The sequence below is a fragment of the Chenopodium quinoa genome, unplaced genomic scaffold (assembly GCF_001683475.1).
Source record: "Chenopodium quinoa cultivar QQ74 unplaced genomic scaffold, ASM168347v1, whole genome shotgun sequence".
Taxonomy (NCBI): domain Eukaryota; kingdom Viridiplantae; phylum Streptophyta; class Magnoliopsida; order Caryophyllales; family Amaranthaceae; genus Chenopodium; species Chenopodium quinoa.
This window is the reverse complement of record NW_018743920.1, coordinates 5679481-5703093: the sequence shown is the minus strand read 5'-3', so window position 1 is coordinate 5703093 and position 23613 is coordinate 5679481. Positions and strand designations below refer to the sequence as shown.

The following is a 23613-nucleotide window of genomic DNA, read 5'->3' as shown; positions in this document are numbered from 1 at the left end:
CTACGTTTTTTTTTTATTTTTTTTTATTTTTTTTTAAAAGTGACTAAGTTGTTTTTGATTAATTTTTTTATTTTCTAGCTTCAAATAAACGTGTTTGGTACCCATATTTTTATTTCTTGGAATCGAGAGAGAAGCTAACCACTTGAGCCATCTCCTACACTCACTCTCATATTTTTATTTTATTTTCTACAATATTATTAATGATAATTGGTAGAAAAATAAATATAAACAAATTACAAAAAAATCCACTTATGTGAAATACAATAAACGAATCAAAATAACTACTCGAATAATTCCCACATATTTTTATTGTTTTTAACGATTTAAGAAGATAATAGTACTACTTAAAATGCTTCAATTTTATAACCAAAGGAAAAGAAAAGAAAAGGGAAAAAAACAGAAAAAGGAGCTGTTATTGAACGCAACAGCGGCAAGGCTTCGTTGGATCAAATCGAAGCTGCGATACCATTTTCTCTCTCCTCTCTTCTTCCCCACTTTCTTTCAGCAATTCCTTTTTTTTTTTAATTTTTTTTTTTTGGATTTTCCTCATAATTTCCTCCTTTTCCATTTCAGTTTCATACATAAATTCATCCCTTAATTTTTCTTTTTGAGCCTGAGGAAAATAAAATTTTGATTTTAAGAAAAATTTGGGAGGGAGAAAAATAAGGGAATTAAAATATAAGGAATTTAATTTCTTCCCTTTTTTTAATTAATTACTCTGTATTAATTTATTTAATAAGTAATTCCCTTTTGTTTTCAATGGGGGTTACCTTCCAATTTTCTCTTCATTTCCCATAACAAAACAAAAAAACCCAATTAGGGTTTGTTCGTCGATTGATTATTTTTTTTTTTTTTTTTCATAATTTTAAAAAAAAATTCCTGGAATATTGATTCAATTTTACATGGAACCTCGAGTCGGTAACAAGTTTCGGCTTGGTCGGAAGATCGGCAGTGGTTCCTTTGGAGAGATCTACCTTGGTTTGTTCTTAATTATGAATATACTTTTAATTTATTTTTTTTTCGTTTGTAATTTATCTGCTTTTTAATCTTTATTTTCTGTGATTTTCATTCGATTTTATAAAATTCTTTCTGGGTAGGTACCAATGTACAAACAAATGAGGAGGTGGCAATCAAGCTTGTGAGTATTGCTTCACTAATATTAATGTGATTTATGTATTTAATTTTGGTCTTAGCTTTTGTAGTGGAACTTCATTTATTAATATGAAATATATACTCTATGATTAGTTTTTGGTCTTTGTTGAATTGGTAAAGCAATTAGCTTTGTAATGTTAGTGTTACTAGATACCGTGATAGCATATTGTGCATCTTTGATGTGGAATATGTGTTATATAGTGGATATTTTCGGTTCATGATGTATCGAATGTTGGTTTTGATTTCCTTTTGATTTTACTTACTTTGCCATGATGCTGATATCAAGGATTGCTTTTCCTGTGTGAGTTGTGAAGTAAAGTTGTGTGTCTTATTGGGGCTGCAATTTCTATAAGAGGTGGTGAGGTGCTAGTTGGTTATCTTATTGCCTATTTCCTGTTGTGATTCTGTATAAACATTGTTGAAATTTGGTTTTGCAGCTGCCATGTAATTGTGTTTGTTAATTTTTAGATCTCCTGGGCAATTTTCTGAGCTGGTAATGACATTGAACAATATGTTCGTAGGGCTCTTCTGGGTCTTGAATTTATGTAGCTGACTCCATAATTATAGTGCTTTTAGTCGCTTGCACTTGGTGTCTATATTCTTTGCGAATTAACTGTACTTGAAATGTCTGTGCTCAACCATACACAGAAACAATAAAGGCGAAGCAAAATAATTTTAAAATGTTAGATATTGAGGCCATAAGGAACCTTGGATGCTCTGGATGGATTTGCTGTAGGGACCTCTGAACTTGTTTTTTTTTTTCATTTCTATTTTAAAAGGTATCTGGGGACTTTGCATTTTTTCTATCCTTGACGATTCGCTGCCTTGGCCTATCTACATTCATGTACAACCATTGAGCCATACCTCCTTTTGTTCTGCATTTCTTCAGTAACCCTATGATTCAATGAGTAGCTTGATACAAAAGAGGTGTCATATATCATGCTATTACCCTTTTCAGTGCTTGGTTTGGCCTTGGTACTTATAAAGCTTCATTAGAAGGTGATACACTTTTAGTTGTTTCAGTCCCATCCCAATTGCTCTTATTTGGCAACTGTTGGAGCTTTAAGGATAAATTCATCTTTGAAAAATTGGAGCTACCGAACATTTCATTCTGGCAATTGAATATGGATTATTAGCTACTTAAACCCCTACGACAAAGAGTCAGTATTTTGTTACTAGCTTGCAGATTCGTGAAATAATTTTGCAATCTGGTGATGTGATTGAATCATATTGTCTCAAAGTTCATGGTCAATTTTGTTGTTCTATTGTCTCTGCGGAAAGTAACATGTTGCAGTTGCTTCAGTCTATTTGTTGGTCCATGTGATTAACTCATGAAACAGGTTAAGTTAATCCATTTCTGGGGTTGCATGTGATTTAGCTGTTATTTAAAATATTGATGTGATTTCCTTCTACCTGATAAATGAAACCTCAGCTTCTGGGCCTTTCAATTTTTTGCCTTTCTGATATCTTTTAATGCTTTTCAGGAAAATGTGAAAACAAAGCATCCTCAACTTCTTTACGAGTCCAAATTGTATAAAATTCTGCAAGGAGGAAGTAGTGAACTTATCTTCCATTCTCGACTCTTAATTGATTCTAAAGCTGAATATAACATTATATATTTTTTTCCCGCATTTTGATATTAGTCTTACTTTGATATTGTCTGATGTTGGCAGCTGGAATTCCTAATGTAAGATGGTTTGGTGTTGAAGGAGACTATAATGTTTTAGTCATAGATCTACTTGGCCCCAGCTTAGAAGATTTATTCAATTTCTGTAGTAGGAAATTTTCACTGAAGACTGTTCTTATGCTTGCTGATCAGATGGTATTATATTTTGTTAATTAGTTGATATTTTCTTATTAATTATTTTTGATGTCAAAAATATGTACTTAGTTGATATGACATTTTCAGATCAATCGAGTTGAATTTGTTCATTCTAAATCATTCTTGCATCGAGATATCAAGCCAGACAACTTCCTCATGGGATTAGGACGACGTGCAAATCAGGTGTGATTCTGTGTGATTGTAATTTTAGGGAAGAGTGCGTGTGTGACAGGAGGAGTGGGAAAATGGGAGGGTTGATTTTTCTTAGGAATATTACTAACTCTTCATTCTAATGCATCGTGTATAATTTACTAACCTTATGCAGGTTTACATGATTGATTTTGGTCTAGCAAAGAAGTATCGAGACAGTACAACCCATCAACATATTCCTTACAGGTGAGTGATGAGTTGTGTTTCTTTTGCAACTCATTATTGTTCTTTGTGTCAGAATTCATTAGCCTGCTAAACTACTAAATGTGTTGCCGTTGCTGTTTCATCATTACTGTCATCTGCGTCTTCATCGTCGTTTATCATCATCATCATCATCATCATCATTATCCACAACATCATCTTCATCATCTATCTATGTATTTATTTATTTATGCTCAAATCGTAAACTAAGTGTCCCTACATGCCTGCATGCATCCACTAGTCTATATTACGAATCATGTTTGGCTAAAGTTTGTGTTAGTATGGAAACATAAGTTGTTGCTTGTCTATCCTAGAGATAATTGTAGTCTGAGACTTATATGTGGATCTGATCTTAAATTTGGCTAGATCAAGTTCATTTTCCCGACCTTTTATTTTTCTTTGTTATAATGAAGTTCTTGAGATTATATCATATTTATGTATATATTAAGCTTGGCAATGAAATTAGCTGTGTATGCTACATATGAAAGCCAAGACTCCAAGAGCCCCTGTTTTCTTACAACTGTTATCCGACCAAAAATATCCCCAACAACTCCAAACTTCTTCTGTTATATCTATTTGCAGTACTCTAACGTAGTGTATGATTTCCTCATGATTTGCAAGCTGAAAATATGTAGTGTGTGTGCAAATTGAACCTAATATGATTAGGTAAGCCTTGGTTATAGTAAAATTTGTAGTTTCCCTGCAAGTGCCTGTTGATTCTTGCTTGTCAGGGCAACTTTAAAAAAAATAAATTATACTACATTGCTTTCTTGATGAACCAACAGCAATAGGATTTTTTTTCTTTTTAGTTATTTGTCATGCTAATTTGTAGTTTTTGGATGAGTCCTCATGATGCAAGTTGTTTTTCTGATATGCTGGGAAGTTTAGAGAAGAAGAAAAGAGGATTTAGAAATTACAGAGTTTCCAGAAGAAGAAACGAAATATGGAAAAATGATGTAATGGGAAGGTAGAGGAAGTTTTTGTGAGGCTTACACTCTCTCCTACAAAGAGAGCTATCACAACAAAACTCATAATGATTCTTTCTCACCTCATCTTCATGTTTATTATAAAACTGATTCTCTAATTTCTCTCACTATAAGGGCATGCTTAGATTGAAGGTAATGCATTAAGGGGTCAATAACAAAAGAAAATGAAGGGGAGAAGAGGTGGTTGTGATTTGTGAGGAGATGAAGTAAACTATTACCCTCACATGGATGGTAATAGCTATCCTAGGGTGATGGTGGGTAACTATTACTCTCATTATGAGGATAATAAGTCCTATCAACCTATCTTCTTCCTCATACCAGAACTACCTTATTCCCTTTACCCCTATGGCCCCACTCCATCGCATTAATCACCTCTGCTCTACATTTTCTTAGGTTGTTTTTTATTTTTATTACCTCCTTAATGCATAACCCTTGATCCAAGCTTACCCGAACAAACTGTCCTTTATTTATGCATCAGGTCATTTTCCCTCCTCAATTGCACTTGCTGTAGATGATGTGGATAGGTGGCTGCTTACATCTAGTGTTGTTATTTTCCTTCAATCCTTATATCAAGTTACTGTTGTGTTTTTTTTCTTACTTTTGATGTTGCAGTTGTTTCTTTGTCCTGCCTCCCTCTCATGTCCCTTCTTCCCCCCCTCCTGCCCTCACCCCTCTCCTAGAAAAAATTGATTGTGAAGTGATTAATCAAGTTACCGACCACCCATCTTAAAAAATGATGTACTTGATATTTGTCTTTTTGCTGTAGGGAGAACAAGAATTTGACTGGGACTGCCAGATATGCAAGCATGAACACTCACTTAGGAATCGGTATGGTTTGCCAATCTATTGTCTGTTGATAAATTTCCCTCTCATTCTTCCACTTCCATAGTCTCATCTGTAATGGTTTTTTAAGTAGTTGCATTTAAGTGGCTAGTTTTAATGCTACAATCAATTTTGATGTACAGAACAAAGCCGGAGGGATGACTTAGAATCACTGGGTTATGTTCTTATGTATTTTTTAAGAGGAAGGTGAACACTGGTTTTCTCATTCTAATTATGTGCTTTTCCCTTTCTCTTTACTTTGTTGGTATTGAGTATCTATTTCTTGTAGTCTCCCCTGGCAGGGGCTAAAGGCTGGGACCAAGAAACAGAAGTATGAAAAAATTAGTGAGAAAAAGGTCTCGACATCTATTGAGGTAATTTTGTCTCTTCCAGAAGCCTTTTCTATGGTTTGAAGTTATATACTGGCCTGCTAATTACCAATGTCTTTCAGGCTCTATGTCGAGGTTATCCAACAGAATTTGCATCCTACTTCCATTACTGCCGTTCACTGCGGTTTGATGATAAGCCAGATTATGCCTATCTGAAAAGGATCTTTCGGGACCTCTTTATTCGTGAAGGTATAAAAGATTTGTTAATTTTTTTTTTTTTTTTTTTTTTTTTTTTTTTTTTTTTTTTTTTTTTTTTTTTTTTGCTGATGGCTATTTTGCTTTCCTGGAGGTTGCCTTGATTTTGATTGTGGTATTACTTTGGTTCAGGATTTCAGTTTGATTATGTCTTTGATTGGACTATTCTGAAGTATCAGCAGTCTCAGATTGTTGCTCCCCCTCCACGCGCCCTTGTAAGTGATATTGGTCTTGGACTATTTTAAATATAACAGCATTAGTGTCGATAATTTATGTATTTGTCTAATAACTGTATCAGGGTGCTGCTGGACCAAGCTCTGGGTTGCCTCATGGTGCTAGTGACAGACAACCTGGTACCTTTCTACAATATTCCCTTCTTTCGTAAATGCTTCAATTCACCCACTTTTACATATGTCCTCCAAAAACTTTTATGTATACAACTCTACATTTGTGTTTTTGCTCACCATTTTTATTTTATTTCCGTGTTTTTTCCTGGATATAAAAGTGCACATTTAGAGGAAGAGAGAGAGTACATGAAAGTCACCAACAAAAGAAATATCTATAGATCATGTAGCTACAATTAAAATCTGATTAGAATACTTATGAGGGACGCTATCCTTATAAATGGGTTGCATTCCTCAGTTCTGACGCTTCCTATTGTCCTTTTGTAAAATTTCTTTCTTGAGTAAACAATTATTGGCTTCAAATGCTTTCTGTATGATTTACTAATTACAGAGTCCTCTTGTCCTCCAAAACTTGTCTAGGATAGTTACCATAATGTTCTCCATATAGATTTCTATATTTTGCATGGTTGTAGTATCTTTTTCATTCAATTAATTGCACCTACTACTTCTATTGAGCAAAGCTGATGAAAGTATTTTGTTGTAGGTGCTGAGGAAGGTAGACCTTCTAACTGGCTTTCTGCAGACTCAGCACGTAGGAGAATGCCGAGTTTGCCTAAGCAGAAAAGTCCTGTTGGAAATGATCCAGCTGCAGCCAAAGAACCCATGGTATGGTTTTTCTTAAACATATCTTGCCACTTATACAAGTTGACTACTCCATGAATTGGTTTATACATGTCATGCTTTTAAATTGATTCCTGAATCTTGTAATTAGATTATTGACTATTTGACTACTGCTAGCTGTGAGCATGAATCAGCTGATAATAAATTTAGCATGATGTTGAGTAACTTGATTAATAATATATATCCATGTACTGGGTTAGTGGAAGACTTTTCCCGTTGGATTTTGTTAAATTAGTCATACGAAGTATATGATGATGTTAAATCTTTAATTAATGACCAGTAAAGCGGAAAGACATTAAACTCACTTAGTTCACGAAATATTTTCATGTTAGGTTTGGGCACACATTTTGATTGTTTTTAGTAGGGTGATGTAGAATGTTCTAGAGAAAGAGAAGTTAACTTTATTAGTAAGAAAAAACTTGGAAAAGAAAAATAGAAGACAATTTCAGGGAGGTCGAAGTAAAGGTCAAGAGACAACCTGGAGTTAGTTATAATGTAGAGGCTAAAGGTATGTTTCCTCTTCCATGAAAACACAAGAGGCAGAAGTGAGATATTATGGATTAAAGCCATGAGCTGTAGCCAGTGGGTCATCATCAGAAGAATTCACAGCTTGAGCAGTAATAATCCAAAACTCCTGCAACAGTTAAACAAGCTCTCTAGAACTTTCCTCATTTCCTACTTTTCGTGGGCTTATATCTTGGGACTTCTTATAGCCAATGAAGAAGTTGCATCTCTCTTTGCGAGTTTGCGCTTTCACTTCCTCTGTGTGGCACTGTGTTTGATTCCAAACTTGGGGGCAGGTTCAATAGATTCCATCAACTGATATTGGGGATTTCTGTGTGGGTTGTGCAAAGTGTGCGATTGGACATGAGAAAAACTGCAAACCAAATACTTGTTATGTGTTTATTAGATTCAAAACTTAATACTTTATGCCAACAAAGTCACTGTAAACAGGATCCAATTTCTTATTTTGTTTTCTTATATGATGGTAATACCTTCATTTCAAAATGATTGTCATGAAGTGCTACTTAAGAGCTGCAATTGTTAAGCAAGCCAATTATAGAGTCAACTAAGTAATTTGGGATCCGATAGAGATGGGGATAATAAGGGATAGGTGGCATGGTGCTTAACTTGTTACCAATGACAAATGAAAGTATTTATGTTGTCGTTATGTACTTATGTCATTAATTTGGACATGTAACTGTGTTTCCATGTCTTCTTAAGTCCAGAATTTTTGTTTTATGATGTTTAGATCCTATTCTAAGTTTGATGCTCAACACTCGAGTCCTAAAAAGAGTATGGAAATGGAAAGAAAGAAAGACATCCAGTATGATGCAGGGAGTACTTAAATAAATTTTCTTAACTACACCCCATCCCTCGAAAAGAATAAAAAGAATCATATAAAACTATTGTGCACCAATTTAAATTATGTGTCAGGCTCAATGTTCTGCCCATGCACTCTAGATGTAAGTTGCTACTAAGGTTCTAAGGCATTATTTTTATTGAAAGAAGGTATTAAGGTAATTTGTACTATGGTTTGGCTCATTGTAAGTGTTGCACTGTTTTCTTCGGTGCTGGGGGTCTTATATACCTCTGTTTCTTATTATGTGCAACAAAGGGGTATTATTTGTGAGACAAAATTTGTTGTACCTAATAAAAGACGGAGGTAGTATATGATGCAAAAATGACTTCATGATCTTACTAAGCTCGTCTTCTGTACTTGGATCCTAGCCATCAAAACTTTTCATTGACCTTATTGCTTTTCTTGGTCTCTTTGGCAGCTTTCTAGCTCTGCTGTGAGAACAAGCACATCAGCAAGGCGTGCTGCTGGGTCAAGTAGTCGGGATGCAGTGTTTGCTGGGAGTGATGCGGATGCCACTCGCCCTGGTACTGGGGATCCTACTCTTCAGAAAGTTTCAAGTGGGCACCGTATATCTCCATTTGTGTCATCAGAGCATCCTCGTTCATTTTCTGCCAGGGTAGCGTCAAATGAACAAAATCTTGAATCTACCATCAAGAAAATCGAGGGCCTTAATGTTAGCAATGAAGAGAGGCTGCAGTAACAAGTATCTGCACAAAGCTTTTAGACGTCACTTTCCCCCATGTAAATCTCAAATATCAGTCTGTTTTATGGACCATAAGTGTTTTTCTTTCTTTTTTTCCCCACTTTCAAATTTAGGTTCTGCATGCTGTTCTTTTTTCTTTCCCTCTTATTGTTTTTTTAAATTTTTTAGGACAGGCGAAAGCCAGAAATTGAAGGCATGAAACCAGAAGAGGTAAGTACTGTGGAAGCACCTGTAAAGAAGTTTTAAGAGTCCCCTTTAATTAAGGTGGAATGCAGAATATTTACGTCTTGGTCGAATCATTTTCTTGCTTGGGATCTTTTTTATTACTATGTACATTTTTTTTTTCATCTCCTTGCTAAAAATAATACTCCGTAAATAAATTGGTTTTGCCATCACTTAGTAGATTTCGTCCAAGAATCTTTTAGTGGCACTCACCACCTCGTCTTTTTCCCATTATTTTCCTCAGTTTCCTTCACCTTCGTTTACTTCTCTTCAACCTCCCCAGCTTTACCTCCTATTCAATTCATTTAATGTCCAGATTTTTGTTTAAAGTAATGAAATTAATACGGAGTATGATGTTTTGTACGAAGTATATTTTGATTAAACCACTATTTAAGACAACAAAAAATTTCCAATTATGGCTCCTTTAATGTTATTGCTCTCATTTTTATTGTGAAGTGTATTCTATCTCCTCTCTTACATTTGTTACTTTCTCTCTCTATTTTCGATTGAAAAAAACTTGATGTCCAACCTGTAGAGTGGTGGAGAATTATTACAAATATCTGAGTTGCATTTGTACACTACGGAACTCAATTTAAGTTGTCATCTTTTGCTACACCTGAATATAAACAAATGCCCTAAGAGGCTAAGATACAGTCTTTCTTGCTTGGACCTTTTTTCAAGGCACCTAATTTAAATCAAATTACAACAATGCCAATTTTATGTAAATAGTACTCTATGTATTAATTCGTGGATATGAAAAGATATGAAAGGAGGAAGGTATAGAGTTGGGTTGGTACCCATCTGACAATGTAGATGGTATGAATTTGATTAACATTATTTCGTTATAGACATATAAACATCAATACTAATATGGAGTTTAAAACAATATCAAATTTACTAATGATCGTAAATTAACTTAATAATTTTATGGAAGATGATTTTGATTTAATAAATTAATTGGTTGATTGAAAATATGGAGTCATGTATTGATTGATTGTATATAGATACAAGATAAGTAATGTAATTTATTTATTTTTGGACTTAATTCAAGTAAATGTTTTATTTTTTATTTTTTAAAACAAATTAATAAAAAGCCATCCGACATCTACAAATGAAATCTAAATTAACAAATAAAAAGCCATCCCGTTTCTACAAATGAAATATAAATTAACAAATACAGATGTTTTTTTTTTATTTTTTTTTTATTTTTTATTATAGGTAAAATTGGCTGAACACTCTGAAGTATAGATTAGGTGCAATGAGCACCCTGAACTTTGTGTAGTATTCAAAACACCACCAACTATGGTGTTAGGTGCAACGCGTGCCATAAATGAAAATTTCTGACAACTTATTTGCACGCATGGATTCACCTCCTCCGATGAAATAAGTTGCCGACAATTTTCATTTAAGACACACATTGCACCTAACATCATAGTTGGTGGTGTTTTGGTTACTACGCATAGTTCAGGGAGGGTGCTCAGTGCACCTAAGCCATACTTCAGGGTGTTGCGGTTAATTTTGCCTTAATTATAAGTATTCTTTGCATATTGATTCATCTTTCTTTTTTCCTTTGTTGATTAATTGACTATTTTTTTCTAAGTATTTTATTCCAATTTTAAAGGAAGAGGGATGTTGTGGTCTTTTTAGGTGGACGTCACAATCTTCCCCAACATTTATAGAATAGAAATAAATACAAAGTATTAGGGGATTTACGGCCGCCTTGGAAATTTGTGATATATATTTTATTAGATAACTATAACACTTTATTTGGATTCAGAAAATTAAAAGGAAATGAATGGAAGAGAAAATGAGTAGTTCATCGGATCCTCCATCCCTTCTTTGAATACCTTTTGATAGGAGGGAAGGGAAGGAAAGGAAAATGGAAGAATTCATTTTTTTCCCATCTTAAATATAACCTTCGGTTCGCATTACTCGCAAAAAAGGAATATTTTATAACTCACAAATAATATCTCTTTGTTGCGAGTAATGCGAACCAGAGGTAGTAAACCAACAATGCATGATCTGTGCACCCGGGTGCACCATGCACATGGTGCACCTGGTTAAATAAAAAAAAGGCGGAAAGAACATTTAGCTGTTTGAAAAAGAACATGTAGGTTTTTAAAAAAGAACATGTTTGTGTTTAACAAAGAACATGCATTATTAAAGAATATAAAGACATTACAAAAAAACGTGATAAAAACTTTATTAAAATTTTATGAAAAATTACACATTAATGGAAAAAAACTTTACCAAAGATATCATTTCCCCAAAAATTGTTTTTCTCTCTCCAAAAATTAACTTTCCATAGTAATTTTAGTTTTCTCTCTCTAAAATATTTTCAACTAAGAAAAAACGAAGATTTCATTTTCAAATTAAATTTCAAATTTCAAAATAACATACATATGTTAAAAGAGCATAAAATATAATGCAAAGAACATATAATTCATACCCGAAGAATACACTGATCAAACTCAAAGAACAAACGACAATAAAAAATAATGATATATGATAATTCAAAAAAGAATTTGTGCGTCACTCGTTACCTCAAAGAAAATACGAGCCAAATTCAAATAACATACTTTGTATTATTGAAACCCAAAAATGTTTTAAAAATGTTTTTAAAATGAAAAATGTCCATTAAGGATAATAATTTAAAACTGAAAGCAGTTTAAAGGGAATAATTCCCTATAATTTCGCCCAGTTTTTTTTTTTTTTAGTATTTTTCACTATTTTTTTTTTTAATTTTCCACTAATTTAATGCTAATTAGTTATGCCACATCACCAGGTGCACTATGAGCATGGTGCACCCTGGTGTATTATACAATTTTCAGTAAACCAAATCCTTCCAATTTCAATACTGGAAAGATTTAAATGAAAAATGTAACATTACTTTCTCCCTCCTCTTCCATATTCATCTCCCTTCCTTCTTCTTCCCTCCTCTTTTCTCTTCCACTTTGCTATCCAAACTAAGTATAAATGCTTTTGCTAAATGCAACATACCTCTTTTCTTTTTTTTTTTTTTCTTTTTTTTTTTTAATTTTTTTTTTTAATTTTTTTTTGTGGGTAGTATTTATAAAAGAAATGCATTTGTTGTTGGATTCGTTGACCATCTTACACTTCCGCTGATTTGATCCTTTGTCCTTTGAGTCAAACTTCAAAGTGCACATAAACAAGCAAACAATGAAGTTGTCCTTTAAGACTAGAATAATCACATAAGCAAGCAAAACTTTTTTGTCTCACGAATGTTACAATAATGTAGAGGTACTTTACATTTGGAAAGGAATAACTCTAGATAATGTATACATGTGGAATATGCATGTCATTTTTTCGTGATCAATAACTATATACTAAAAGACACATCAGCAATGACACGTGTCAATTTCTGGTTTGTTCTTAGTATATTTTTTTAATAATTAATTACTAAATTATATTTAAGGAAGTTATATAAAAAAAAGTTTGTTTTTGTCAACTATATAAATGAGCAATAATATTTACCATTTTTATGTTGATACTCAATTAATTAGGGAATAATAAGGAAATATATAATCTTTTTCAAGAAGATGTATTTTTGGTGGAATATTTTTTAAGAATATGATCCTGATCAAATATTCCACGTTACTTCAATTTTGTTCAAGATATTAAATAATTTTTATATTTTATGTTATAAATAAATTAACCTATCAAAAGTAATTAAAATAACGTATCGTGCATGGCACGGGACCTAACTTAATAGCTATACTACTTCAAGTCCAGAGGTAATTAAAAGTTTACATTTAGGGCGTGTTCGGTAAAATATAGTTAAGGAGGTATGTGTTAGTTGTGTAAGTAATTATTCGTTGTCAATAACTGTTAACTGTGAAGATAGATAATTAAGTATGACTGCTCGGTAAAATAGCGATTGACTAGATGTTATATATATAAATTCATATATATTTTTTTTCTAAAACTATAGATTAAGTTTTCAACAGCTCCTCTAATCTTCAAAAGCTAATATTTTTAACTTTTGATAAAAGCTATCTTTACCACTAGACCCTACTCCACCACTCATAATTTTTCTTTATTAAATTTGTCAAACCACTAAAATTAATCATACTTAAATCTAATGCCAAACACACCTTTAATAGCTAAAAGACACGCACAAACAATAAAATAGCTAACCTATCAAATATTATAAACATGGCGTAAGTTAGTTTGATATAATTGGTTTTACTTGTGGTTGTATATCAATGATAATTATAAAGTGAGAAGAAAGTAATTTCAATTCTAAAGGTTATTATTAAGGACACTTTAACCTAAACACTTATATGAAGATTTATAGAATGTTTAACCCTAGAAAAGATAAACTTGGTTTTGTATATGTTGTTAACGGTACAAAAGAAGCAAAGCATTTGCTTGTGATTTCATCAATACCATATTTCCTGTTGTAAGAAATGTTGTTCATGGTAAGATTGTTATAGCATCTGATTAAAAAAATAACCTTGAAACCAAAGTAAGAACTGATGCCAAGATATTAAAATAAAGTTACCAAAGTTTGGACTTGTAATATTCCAAGTGTAAGGAGTAATATTTAAACACTTTATCTGTCTATAAATGTGTGGATTTTGCCAAAACATTATATAATTCATACCACATACATAAACAAAAGCATTCTATTGTATTAACAAAGAGATTTCTAATCGTTTAGTCGATTATTTAATCTGTTTTCTTTTCGATCATCAGTTCATATTTTTATTCCTTTGTTATTTCATGAATCCAAATTAAATTTCTTCTTCTCAGATTTCCATTTAGAAGGGGAAATGGATTGGTTGTGCTTGGCAAAAGCAGCTGGGAATGCAGCTAATGAGACTTGCAAACCCATCATCTTGGACAAGTTAACAGAATGCTATTCTTACATTAAAAACTACAAAGAAAATAAAACACTTCTTGAGACCAAGTATGACCTGCTAACGATTGCAAAAAAAGAAATCGATAGCAGCGTTGAGCACGAAGTGGATAACTTGCGAGTTCCTAAAGAAGGAACTAAAAGATGGCTCGAAGACGTAAGTAAACTAATGGAAGAAGTTGATGAGAGATTGGTGAAGAAGCCCAAGGATGATGAGGAGAGAAAAGGCAGAGACATGATCACCTGCTTACGTCGTTCTCGTTGCAATTTGTGTCGACGCTATGACATGAGCAAAGAGGATAAATCTAAGGCTGACGAAATTGATGCTATAATCAACAGAAAACCGAACGATGATGTCACGGAACCTGTAAGTAGATCGGATTTGAAATCAATCCCTAATGAATTTCTCAAGGGCTTGCGTTCGAGAGTAAAGCTTATGGAGGAAATACTCAAAAAGTTACGAGATGATCAAGTTAAGGCAGTTGGCATATTTGGCATGGGAGCCATAGGTAAATACAATACTTTTATATATGATACTTTTTAAATATTTTCTAGCATCACGTATGCATGTTTCAAATGTTTTACTGGTTTAATTAAGTTGACTGTTAACTACTTAACTCTTAACTAATAACTGTTTATGCCAACCAAATTATACTTAAAGCTTAGAAAGTATATAAAAAAATTCTAAATGTTTTTATGTTATTATTATTAAGCATCTTAAGTTGTACAAGGGGTGCTAATCGAGTTGAGCAGCTCGTGAGCAATTCGGGCTCGACTCGGTCAAAATTCGGCTTGAGTTGGCTCGATTCTAATTCGACTTGACTCGACTCGAGTCGAGATATTAACGAGCACGACTGAGCAAAGTCTAACTCGACTCGATAAGCTCGTGAGCAACTCAATTAGTATTTTATTGATATAGAATTTACAAACAAAGTTATTACCATGAATAAATTTGACACTTATAATTTATATTATCAAAAAAGAAAGAGTAAAGTGAAAAAAACAATAAAGGCCTTGAATTTTAGAAGGGCCAAAATTTTAACGAGCAGATTGTGAGCTACTATACTCGACTCGAAACTTTAACGAGCACGAGTCGAACAAATTTTATTGGCTCGAAACATTAACGAGCACGAGTTGAGCACATGAAAAAAGACTTCAAGTCGAGTTGAGCACCCCTTAGCTCGTGATCGACTCGCTCGATTAGCACCCTTTGTACAAATCACTTTTAGACATATATAAAGTGTTTATGTCTAGGCCGCACCCACAACTAAACAAAAAATGTATAGTCCAATTCAAAAGTCTAAGGATGTTTTTTCTACCCCAAAGCCATATAACAATAGGAAAGTAGTCCTTATCTATCCTTATAAAGTGTTTTTAACTCTCTCAATTAATTTTTATCAATGTGAGACATACACTTATCTACTTAAATGTGTTATTTGGAAAGTCCATACGTACTTCAACAAACTTAGGGTAAGATCAAGATTATATCTTTTTTTTTTTTTTTTAAAGATCAAGATAATAACTAGTCATACTTTGATTTTAAATAAGCCAATAATTACACAAATTGCATGTTTACTATAAATGTACGTAGTACTTAGTACATATGTTAAGACTTAGGACTAATGTTGAGGTTTATATATGTATATGTGACATAGGTAAAACAACGTTGGTAACAGAAATTTCCAACCATGAAGAAATAAAATCTATGTTTGAAGAAATAATAATGGTTGAGATTTCTGAAGCCCCCAACATGGAACGTATTCAAGATCAAATCGCAGAGAAAATTGGTCTGAAATTGGATGGTATGCACAGTGTAGACCAAAGAAGAACAAAACTGTATAACCGTTTGGAGAGAGTGAGTAAGTTACTCATTATCTTGGATAACCTCTGGGCTAAACTTGATTTGAGTAAAGTAGGGATTCCAGAACCAAACAAGTTTCATGTGGAACCAAACAAGTTTTGCAAGATTTTGGTGACAAGCAGGGAGAAGAATGTGTGTGAAGCTATGGCTATATCAAAGGATAATGTATTCGAAGTAACGCCATTGGACTATGATGAATCAAAGCAAATTTTCAGAGCACGTCTTGGAGCAAAAATCAAGGACAATGACTGGGAAGACACACAACGCGTGAAAATGGAGAAGAGAATGCTGAATAGGTGTGGAGGACTACCTCTTGCAATTGTGGCATTAGCCGATGTGCTAAAGAACGAAGAGTCGTTAGAAGCATGGGAACACTTTACATCTGAATTGGAAAAGCCTATGTCAAATAGTCTAGCCAAATTTAGGGGTGTACATCGTCAAGTCTACTCAATTTTGGAAACAAGTTACAAGCTTATGGAAGATGAGAAGAAAAAGAGGTTCTTCTTGCTTGCTTGTTTGTTTCCTTTTGGTACAAGTATACCAATTGAAGATATGATGAGATATGGCATCGGATTGGAATTGTTTGAGAATGTTGACAACCTTATTAAAGCCATGGAGCAAGCCAACAGATAGGTTGAGGAACTCAAATCATCATCTTTGCTGTTAGAAGAAGAAGACAGTAGTTATAGAGAAACTCACGTGAAAATTCATGATGTGGTCCGGGCATCTACAACATCTCTTGCAGAACAAGGTATGTATAGGCTTAAGTATATTGCATATTTTTGGATGAGCTTTGATCCTTCATTTATTGTTTTTTGAGCTATGAACCACTAATTTAAAAGGTTTTCATTGCAAAATCAAAATTGCACTAAACACTTCCTTCGTATTATTTATAAAAAAATTATGAGCATACTAGTTTAGGAACAATGCCACACACATCAAGCCCAAAAAATATCATTTTAAAATTAATATTATTTAACAAATATTTTATTTATTTATTTTAAAGTTAGGTACATATCAAACAAAATGAGTCTTGGATGTTTAAGACTGTTGGTCTAAGTAGAGATTAACAGTAGACATTTACTTTTGGTTTTATCATCTAAAAGGAAGTGCGATGATGTTAGGCTTAACATATAATGATATTTAAAAGCTAATTCGAACCCATACTCGAGCACAATTCTCTGGAACAAAACTCAAGTTCAGACCTCAGTCCAATTCCCTTAATTTATTCAACTCGTTCATGTTTAATCGAGTTACTAGGAGAAATTAAACTCATGACCCATTGACCCCAAGGTTATACGATAAGTCCTTAATTAATTAGCTACGATTTATCTTGTTTAACTGTATTCTGTGTGTAGAAATGGCCTGGTCATGTGGAGAATTTTTTTGAGTTTTGTTTAATATATCGTGAGATATAAGACATATGAAAAGTGTCACAAGTCAAGCTTGAGCGTGATATTGCAATTCAATAAGCAAGGTTATAAGCCGAGCTCAAACTAACTACTCCCTCCGTTAATTTTTATGTACAACTTTTACTATTTTGGTCCGCTAAACATTATGTGCAACTTTCTATTTTCTTTCCTCTTTTAGTAAAAAAAAACTAGTCAAATGTCAATTTTACCCTCATTTAAAAAATTAAAACATAATTTACTAACTATAATCAGATTTTATTAATCTCTAATTCTCACCCAATTTTCACCCCAACCAACCCAATCTAATTCATCAACTCTTCATCTTCAATTCAAGAAACCTAAAACCATCCTCATTCATCTTCATCTTCATTTTCACCTTCCCCCATATTTTCTCTCTCCTCTTTCATAACCATCTTCATTCATCTTCATTTTCCCCCATATTTGCTCTCTCCTCTGTCATCCTCATCTTCCCCCATTGATCTTCTTTCTCTCTCTTCAACTTCAACCGGCGATTTCGTGGGTTTTCGTGAGGGTGGTGGTGGTTTTGTGGGGTTGGTAGTGGTGGTGGTTTCGTGGGGGTGGTACTGGTGGTGGTGAAGCCCGCATTGAAGGCGGTAGTGGTGTTGGTGAAGGCGGTGATGGTCGTGGTTTTGGGATCGAGTTGGGGGTTTAATTTCTGGTGGGTTGGTTTTCGTGGGTTGTCGTTTTCGGTGGGTTGGTTTTCGTGGTTCCGTTGATGGGTTTTGGTGGATGGTCGTGGATTTGGGTTTTGGTGGGTGGTCGTGGATTTGAGTTTCGTGGGGTTGTTTGGAGGTGGTGGCCTGGGTTTTATGTGGGTGGTACGGTGGTGATTTCGTGGGGGTGGTGGGTTTTCGTGAGAGCGGTGGTGCTTTTTGGGGTTGGTTGTGGTGGTGGTTTCGTGGGGGGTGGTAGTGGTGGTGGTGAAGGCGGCGGTGGTGTTGGCCGGTCTTGGTGGTGGCAGTGGGTGGTTGATTAATTATCCAAACATTCTATCTCCACCTTAATTACATACCCCTATAATAATTAATCACCATTATCAAGTTTTGCCTCGTAAATCGTAAAACCCCCCAAAGTTGCACTTAAAATTAACGAAGGGAGTAGTTAAATTCTTGTGTGTTATGCTTGAATAGATATTTTGTTTATGTGTTTTTTTTTTCCAAAATCAAATGATTTAATTTTTTCCATAACAATTTTTTAAGACTCAATAATCAAAGTAGGGCTAACTGTAGACATTTATTTTTGGTCCTTTGTCCCAAAATTAAAGAAAGTACGATGATGAGATCAAGACTGCTGTTTAGACCAATCAAACCTAAGAACGTTTGTAGACTTCTGAATGTATTGAAAGCTAATTCGAACCCATACTTGAGTCCAAACATTGTCAAACTCATTTAGTCAAACCAAGTATGCTCACTGAAATAGGCCCAAAGCTTAGTTAGGCAGACATTAAGCCTAGATTATTGACGGCTTTACACGTATTTTGGCTAATTAAGCCTAGATTATTGCTGGCGGTTGAAGATGTCGAGCACAACTCTCAAAGTTGTACTCGACAACCGTGTGCAACTCTCAAAATTAAATTGCATTGGATGGTGAAGCTGACCACATATTTTGGATCATTTTAAGATCGATTCAAAATAAAATTTTCATTGGCATAAAAAAACATTAAAGAAAAAAAAACAATAGAATTTTCTCAATCAAAACTAAAACTCCTGAGATAAACACATGCAAACTCTACTTCATTTATAACTTCTGTGATAATCCAATCATACCATTGATTAAAAATCATTTTGTTTTTGGCAACATCTACACTGACAACATCATTCATCAAATTTATCCATTTTCAAAATTACCTCCTCAAATCATCCTAAGAGAAAAACTTATGTTTTGATAAAAAACACTTATTAAAATATGAAGAAAGTAAACTGACATATTACAGCTCTTTTTAGCGGCCTTGACTTTGAATTGGGATTCCCAACATTGGGCCACCAGCTTTGCCTCAGCTACGGGCCTATTAGAGATTTAAGGTGCACTTTATGTAGTCTAGTTCAAAAGTTGGACACTAACTTTTCACTCCCTCTCCTCCTTTGTCTTATAAGTGCAGTATATATAAATAACCACTAGGGGTGGGACTTTTCAAACCGAACCGTAAAACCGCCCGTTACCGAACCGAACCATCACGGACCGATCCGTTTATAAACCGATAAATGTAAACCGAAAACCGAACTGAACCGTTCAATATCAAACCGAAACCGAATTGAACCGCTCAATGTCAACCCGTTACGGACCGTAAACCGATAACAAACCAAACTGCGCAAATCCGAACCGAAACGAAACCGAACCGAATGGTTTATAAACCCGTTAATGACCCGAACCGTTTATAAACCGAAACTGTTTAAACCGAAAAAAAACCGTTTAAACCGAACCATTTGTAAACCGCTAACCGTTTAAACCGACCCGTTTATGAACCGAAACCGTTTAAACCGCACGTATAAACCGAACCGTTATAATCCGCTAACCGTCTAAACAGAACTGCCATAACCCGTTAAACCGTTAAAATCGAACTGTTTTCGAATCGCAACCTGTTTAAACTTATCCAATTACAAACTGCTTAATTCAAATTGAATTATTTACAACCTAAATGGCTAAATAGTAAATACAATTAAATAATTAATGTTAATAAATGTAGATCTAATCAAACGGCTTAGGTTTATACAAAGGTTTATATCACCTAGATCTAGGCCAACGACATTATTAATATCGTTTTAGATTACTTATTTATTTTAATTACAAGATATATCATTTGTATCTTTTCATTCCAGTAATAAAGTCCACCCAAATTATCTTCATTGTTCCTTGATATTCATGATCATCCAATAAGATAACATAAGATTGGAGATAAATAACATTAAAATTAGAGTAATATCAACAAGCAATTAAAAAAAGTCACCATTTTCATTGATTAAAATTCACAATACATATACCAATACATAATGAAACTACTATCACTACTACCCAGATTAGATTTCAGATTTATCAACTGAAACATCATCAAGTTTAGGGTTGCAAAAAATGATACATGATAAGATGAAGGGAGGAGTGAGAATGTGAGTGATTTGGGAGCAGAATCTTGAAGCAGCAGCCCAGCACCCAAGAGCAGAGGAAATAGCAGCAACAAGCAGGAACCAACACACGCAATAACAGATCAGCAACTTATCCGAAGCAAGGAATAATATAAGCAGAAGGGACTCAGCAGGAACTTATTTTTGTTTTTCAAAATTGCTCTCAGATTTACGTTTATCGTATCATCACTGAGCAATGGCTGTTTAAAATTTAAAATTTTAGACCTAAGAGACCAACTGTTATCAACATAATGAGCAGTCAAAGTGAGATAGCCTCGGTTAGTACATGCAGTCCACAAGTCACATGTAAAGCTAACTCTACCAGAAACATTAGCCAAAGACTCAAGCAACAAGGATTTATATTTATCATGCTCAGCAATAACATACTTTAACATAGTTTTTCTACAAACATGCTGCACCTTAGGATTCAAATATGCATGAAGTTCCCTAAGATATTCATGCTCTACAATATTTAAAGGATATGCATGGCAGATTATAGCTTTAGCAAACTTTTGTAAATAAGTTTTTTGATCAAATTGTGATTCGTTACCGGACTGGAGACCATGCTTTTCCAAACATGCATTAATATGAGCTCTACAAGTTGAAGTACCCGCTTTACCAGGTGCTTTATATTCTTTGCCACACAAATTACAACGAGCATAATCTACATTTTCATTACCTATCGTCTTTACAAAAAAAGTGTAATGCTTCCATATACCTGCGGTTCTTTGACGTTTATTAACAGAAGGATTGATAGTGCCGGTATTACTAGCATCATCAACCGAGACAGAGGCAGCTTGAGAGCTAACAATATCAAAATTTGATTGCCTCTCATAGTCAAATTCATCATACTCGCGAGACATGACTGAAACAAAAAAAAAACAACATTTATAACTTATAAGTACCAAATTAAGTGACAGATTATACTAATAGTGAGCAATTAAGCATGCATTGTCTCATGTGACTGACACTGAAGTCACGACAGTGAATCCTATTCACTCAATACCAAAATTCAACTAAATAGATAGTTCATATTTCAGAATTTTATTTGCACTAGTCAATGTTTCAAAATTCAGAATTATACAACAAACGTGATTACAACATATATCCTAACAGAATATAGAAAGTTATATACGATACAGTCACATATGTGTACATTTTAAGTACTAACTTTAAGCCAATCATATACAATGCTTGTATTCCAACAATATGGGTTAAAAATATAAAGCTAAAATCCCAATAAATAAACAATGCATGTATTCCAACAATAATAATCACATAATCTGAACAACCCATCATCATTACTTTTAAATCGAGCATAATAAACAACAAAACAGCACAAATCTACCATTTTCCCGTAAAAAACAAAAATACAATCAACAACAGATTTTACTCATTTTAGGCATATTTCGACTATATTCAAGCAAGAACAACAACAATAATCAAATACAAAAACAGAAAAACTGTATTAAAAAAAAACAAAAAGGAAAAAGTAATTACCTTTGACGGCTTGAAGGAGATTTGAAGATGGAGAACTACCTGAACTGGAGATCAAAAGAAAAAATCAAGAATGTAGATTATCAGAACTTGAAATAAAAAAAAAACCGAAACGAAAACGAAAAAAATCGAATAAATTAACAAAAAAATTACCTTAGGGTTTGACGGCTTGAAGGAGAGGAAGATTTGAAATCAGAAATCAGAAATCAGAACTTAGATCCAAAACAAAAATGAAACGAAAACAAAAACCCTAAATAAACAAACCGAAACAAAAACGAAAAAAATCAAAACGAAAACAACAAAAATTAACAAAAAAACGAGAATGTAAAGCGAGAAATCAGAAATGTAGATCCAAAACACAAATGAAACGAAAACAAAAACCCTAAATAAACAAACCGGAACAAAAACGAAAAAAATCAAAACGAAAACAACAAAAATTAACAAAAAAACGAGAATGTAAAGCTAGAAATCAGAAATGTAGATCCAAAACACAAATGAAACGAAATTGAGCTTGAGATTCTTGAGAATTTCAGAATGAAAGAGTGAGAAACTGAGAAGTTAGAGAGAGAAACTATGACAGATTGTGAGATTGAGAGAGAAACGACTGAATGAGTGAATGAGAATGGCTGAGAGAGTGAGAGTGGGTTTTTTTTTCTAGGTTTAGGTTTTACTTCAGTTGATCTAACCGTCCATATTCAATCTCAACATCTAAGTTAGATCTAACCGTTCATTTTTTTTTTTGTAGATTCTAGAATATTCATCTAGATCTAACGGTCTAGATTTTCTTTGTGCTTTTCTAGGTCTTTTTGACCGTTTTTTTTTAATTATTTATTATTATTATTATTATTAGTATAATTATTTGTTAATATTATTATTATTACTAGTTTACTACTACTATTATTATAATATTATTATAATTATTATTATTATTATTACTATTATTATTATTATTATTATTATTATTATTATTATTATTATTATTATTATTATTATTATTATTATTATTATTACTACTACTACTTATAAGTTATAAATTGTAAGAAACGCAAATGTTTCAAAATTGAAATTGATTCAATATGACATAGTTAATGACTTAATGAGTTAATGGCTTAATGCTCATCAATATGACAATATCTGACATCTGTGAGTCCGTGATTGTATATCAGTATATATAATAAACTATAAAACTAATAATAACTTAATAAGTAATAATACTAATAACTAATAAAGTAATGAAAATCTAACCATTGTTTTTCATGGGCATTCAATCTAACCGTTGTATATTTGACTATTCGTACATTAGTATTGCATAATGCTTTCATCACCACTTTAATTAGTGATTTCGTGATTTCGTCCATTTAACTTATTAAGTTGTTTGAGTTAGTAATCTAAATAAAGTAACAAACTAAATAACGAATCCATTTAATCGCGTGTAAGTTATAATTTATAAGAAATGCAATGTTTGGAAATGGAAATTGATTCAATACGATATTGTTAATGTATATGTAATTATATTATTATGTATATGATGTATATCATATCGTACGAATGTACGGTTGGTATCATTATCATACTATCATAAGTATCATTGCCTCATTGAATTATTGGTATGTACTATAATCGATAAACATATTTAGTTATTTACATATCTGATCATTAAAACTTAAAAGTTTAAAACACTTGTTGATCAATCTAATTGAATACTTGTACATTCTTAATTATCGTATTATAAGT

General features: G+C 33.2%; 2 protein-coding genes across 3 annotated transcripts; both read left to right on the top strand.

The window, feature by feature from the left end:
• The first annotated feature begins 363 nt into the window (after nucleotides 1-363).
• Nucleotides 364-9263, top strand: LOC110688128 (casein kinase 1-like protein 2). 2 transcript variants are annotated; one of them, XM_021864817.1, is made up of 15 exons: nucleotides 364-978; nucleotides 1098-1138; nucleotides 2637-2706; nucleotides 2826-2974; nucleotides 3062-3157; nucleotides 3300-3370; nucleotides 5138-5199; nucleotides 5337-5400; nucleotides 5483-5567; nucleotides 5645-5771; nucleotides 5910-5992; nucleotides 6076-6130; nucleotides 6666-6787; nucleotides 8584-8906; nucleotides 9037-9263. In XM_021864817.1, the coding sequence occupies exons 1-14, from the start codon at nucleotides 903-905 to the stop codon at nucleotides 8863-8865; spliced, it is 1383 nt and encodes a 460-aa protein (XP_021720509.1). In that variant the 5' UTR covers nucleotides 364-902; the 3' UTR covers nucleotides 8866-8906; nucleotides 9037-9263. The 2 variants fall into 2 exon arrangements, with proteins under 2 accessions (XP_021720509.1, XP_021720508.1); XM_021864816.1 differs by having other exon boundaries at nucleotides 8584-9215.
• Nucleotides 9264-13732: 4469 nt separating this feature from the next.
• Nucleotides 13733-19439, top strand: LOC110688127 (probable disease resistance protein At1g61190). The gene is made up of 2 exons (XM_021864814.1): nucleotides 13733-14481; nucleotides 15628-19439. Exons 1-2 carry the CDS (start codon nucleotides 13887-13889, stop codon nucleotides 16464-16466), a joined length of 1434 nt encoding a protein of 477 aa, XP_021720506.1. The 5' UTR covers nucleotides 13733-13886; the 3' UTR covers nucleotides 16467-19439.
• The last annotated feature ends 4174 nt before the right edge of the window (nucleotides 19440-23613 follow it).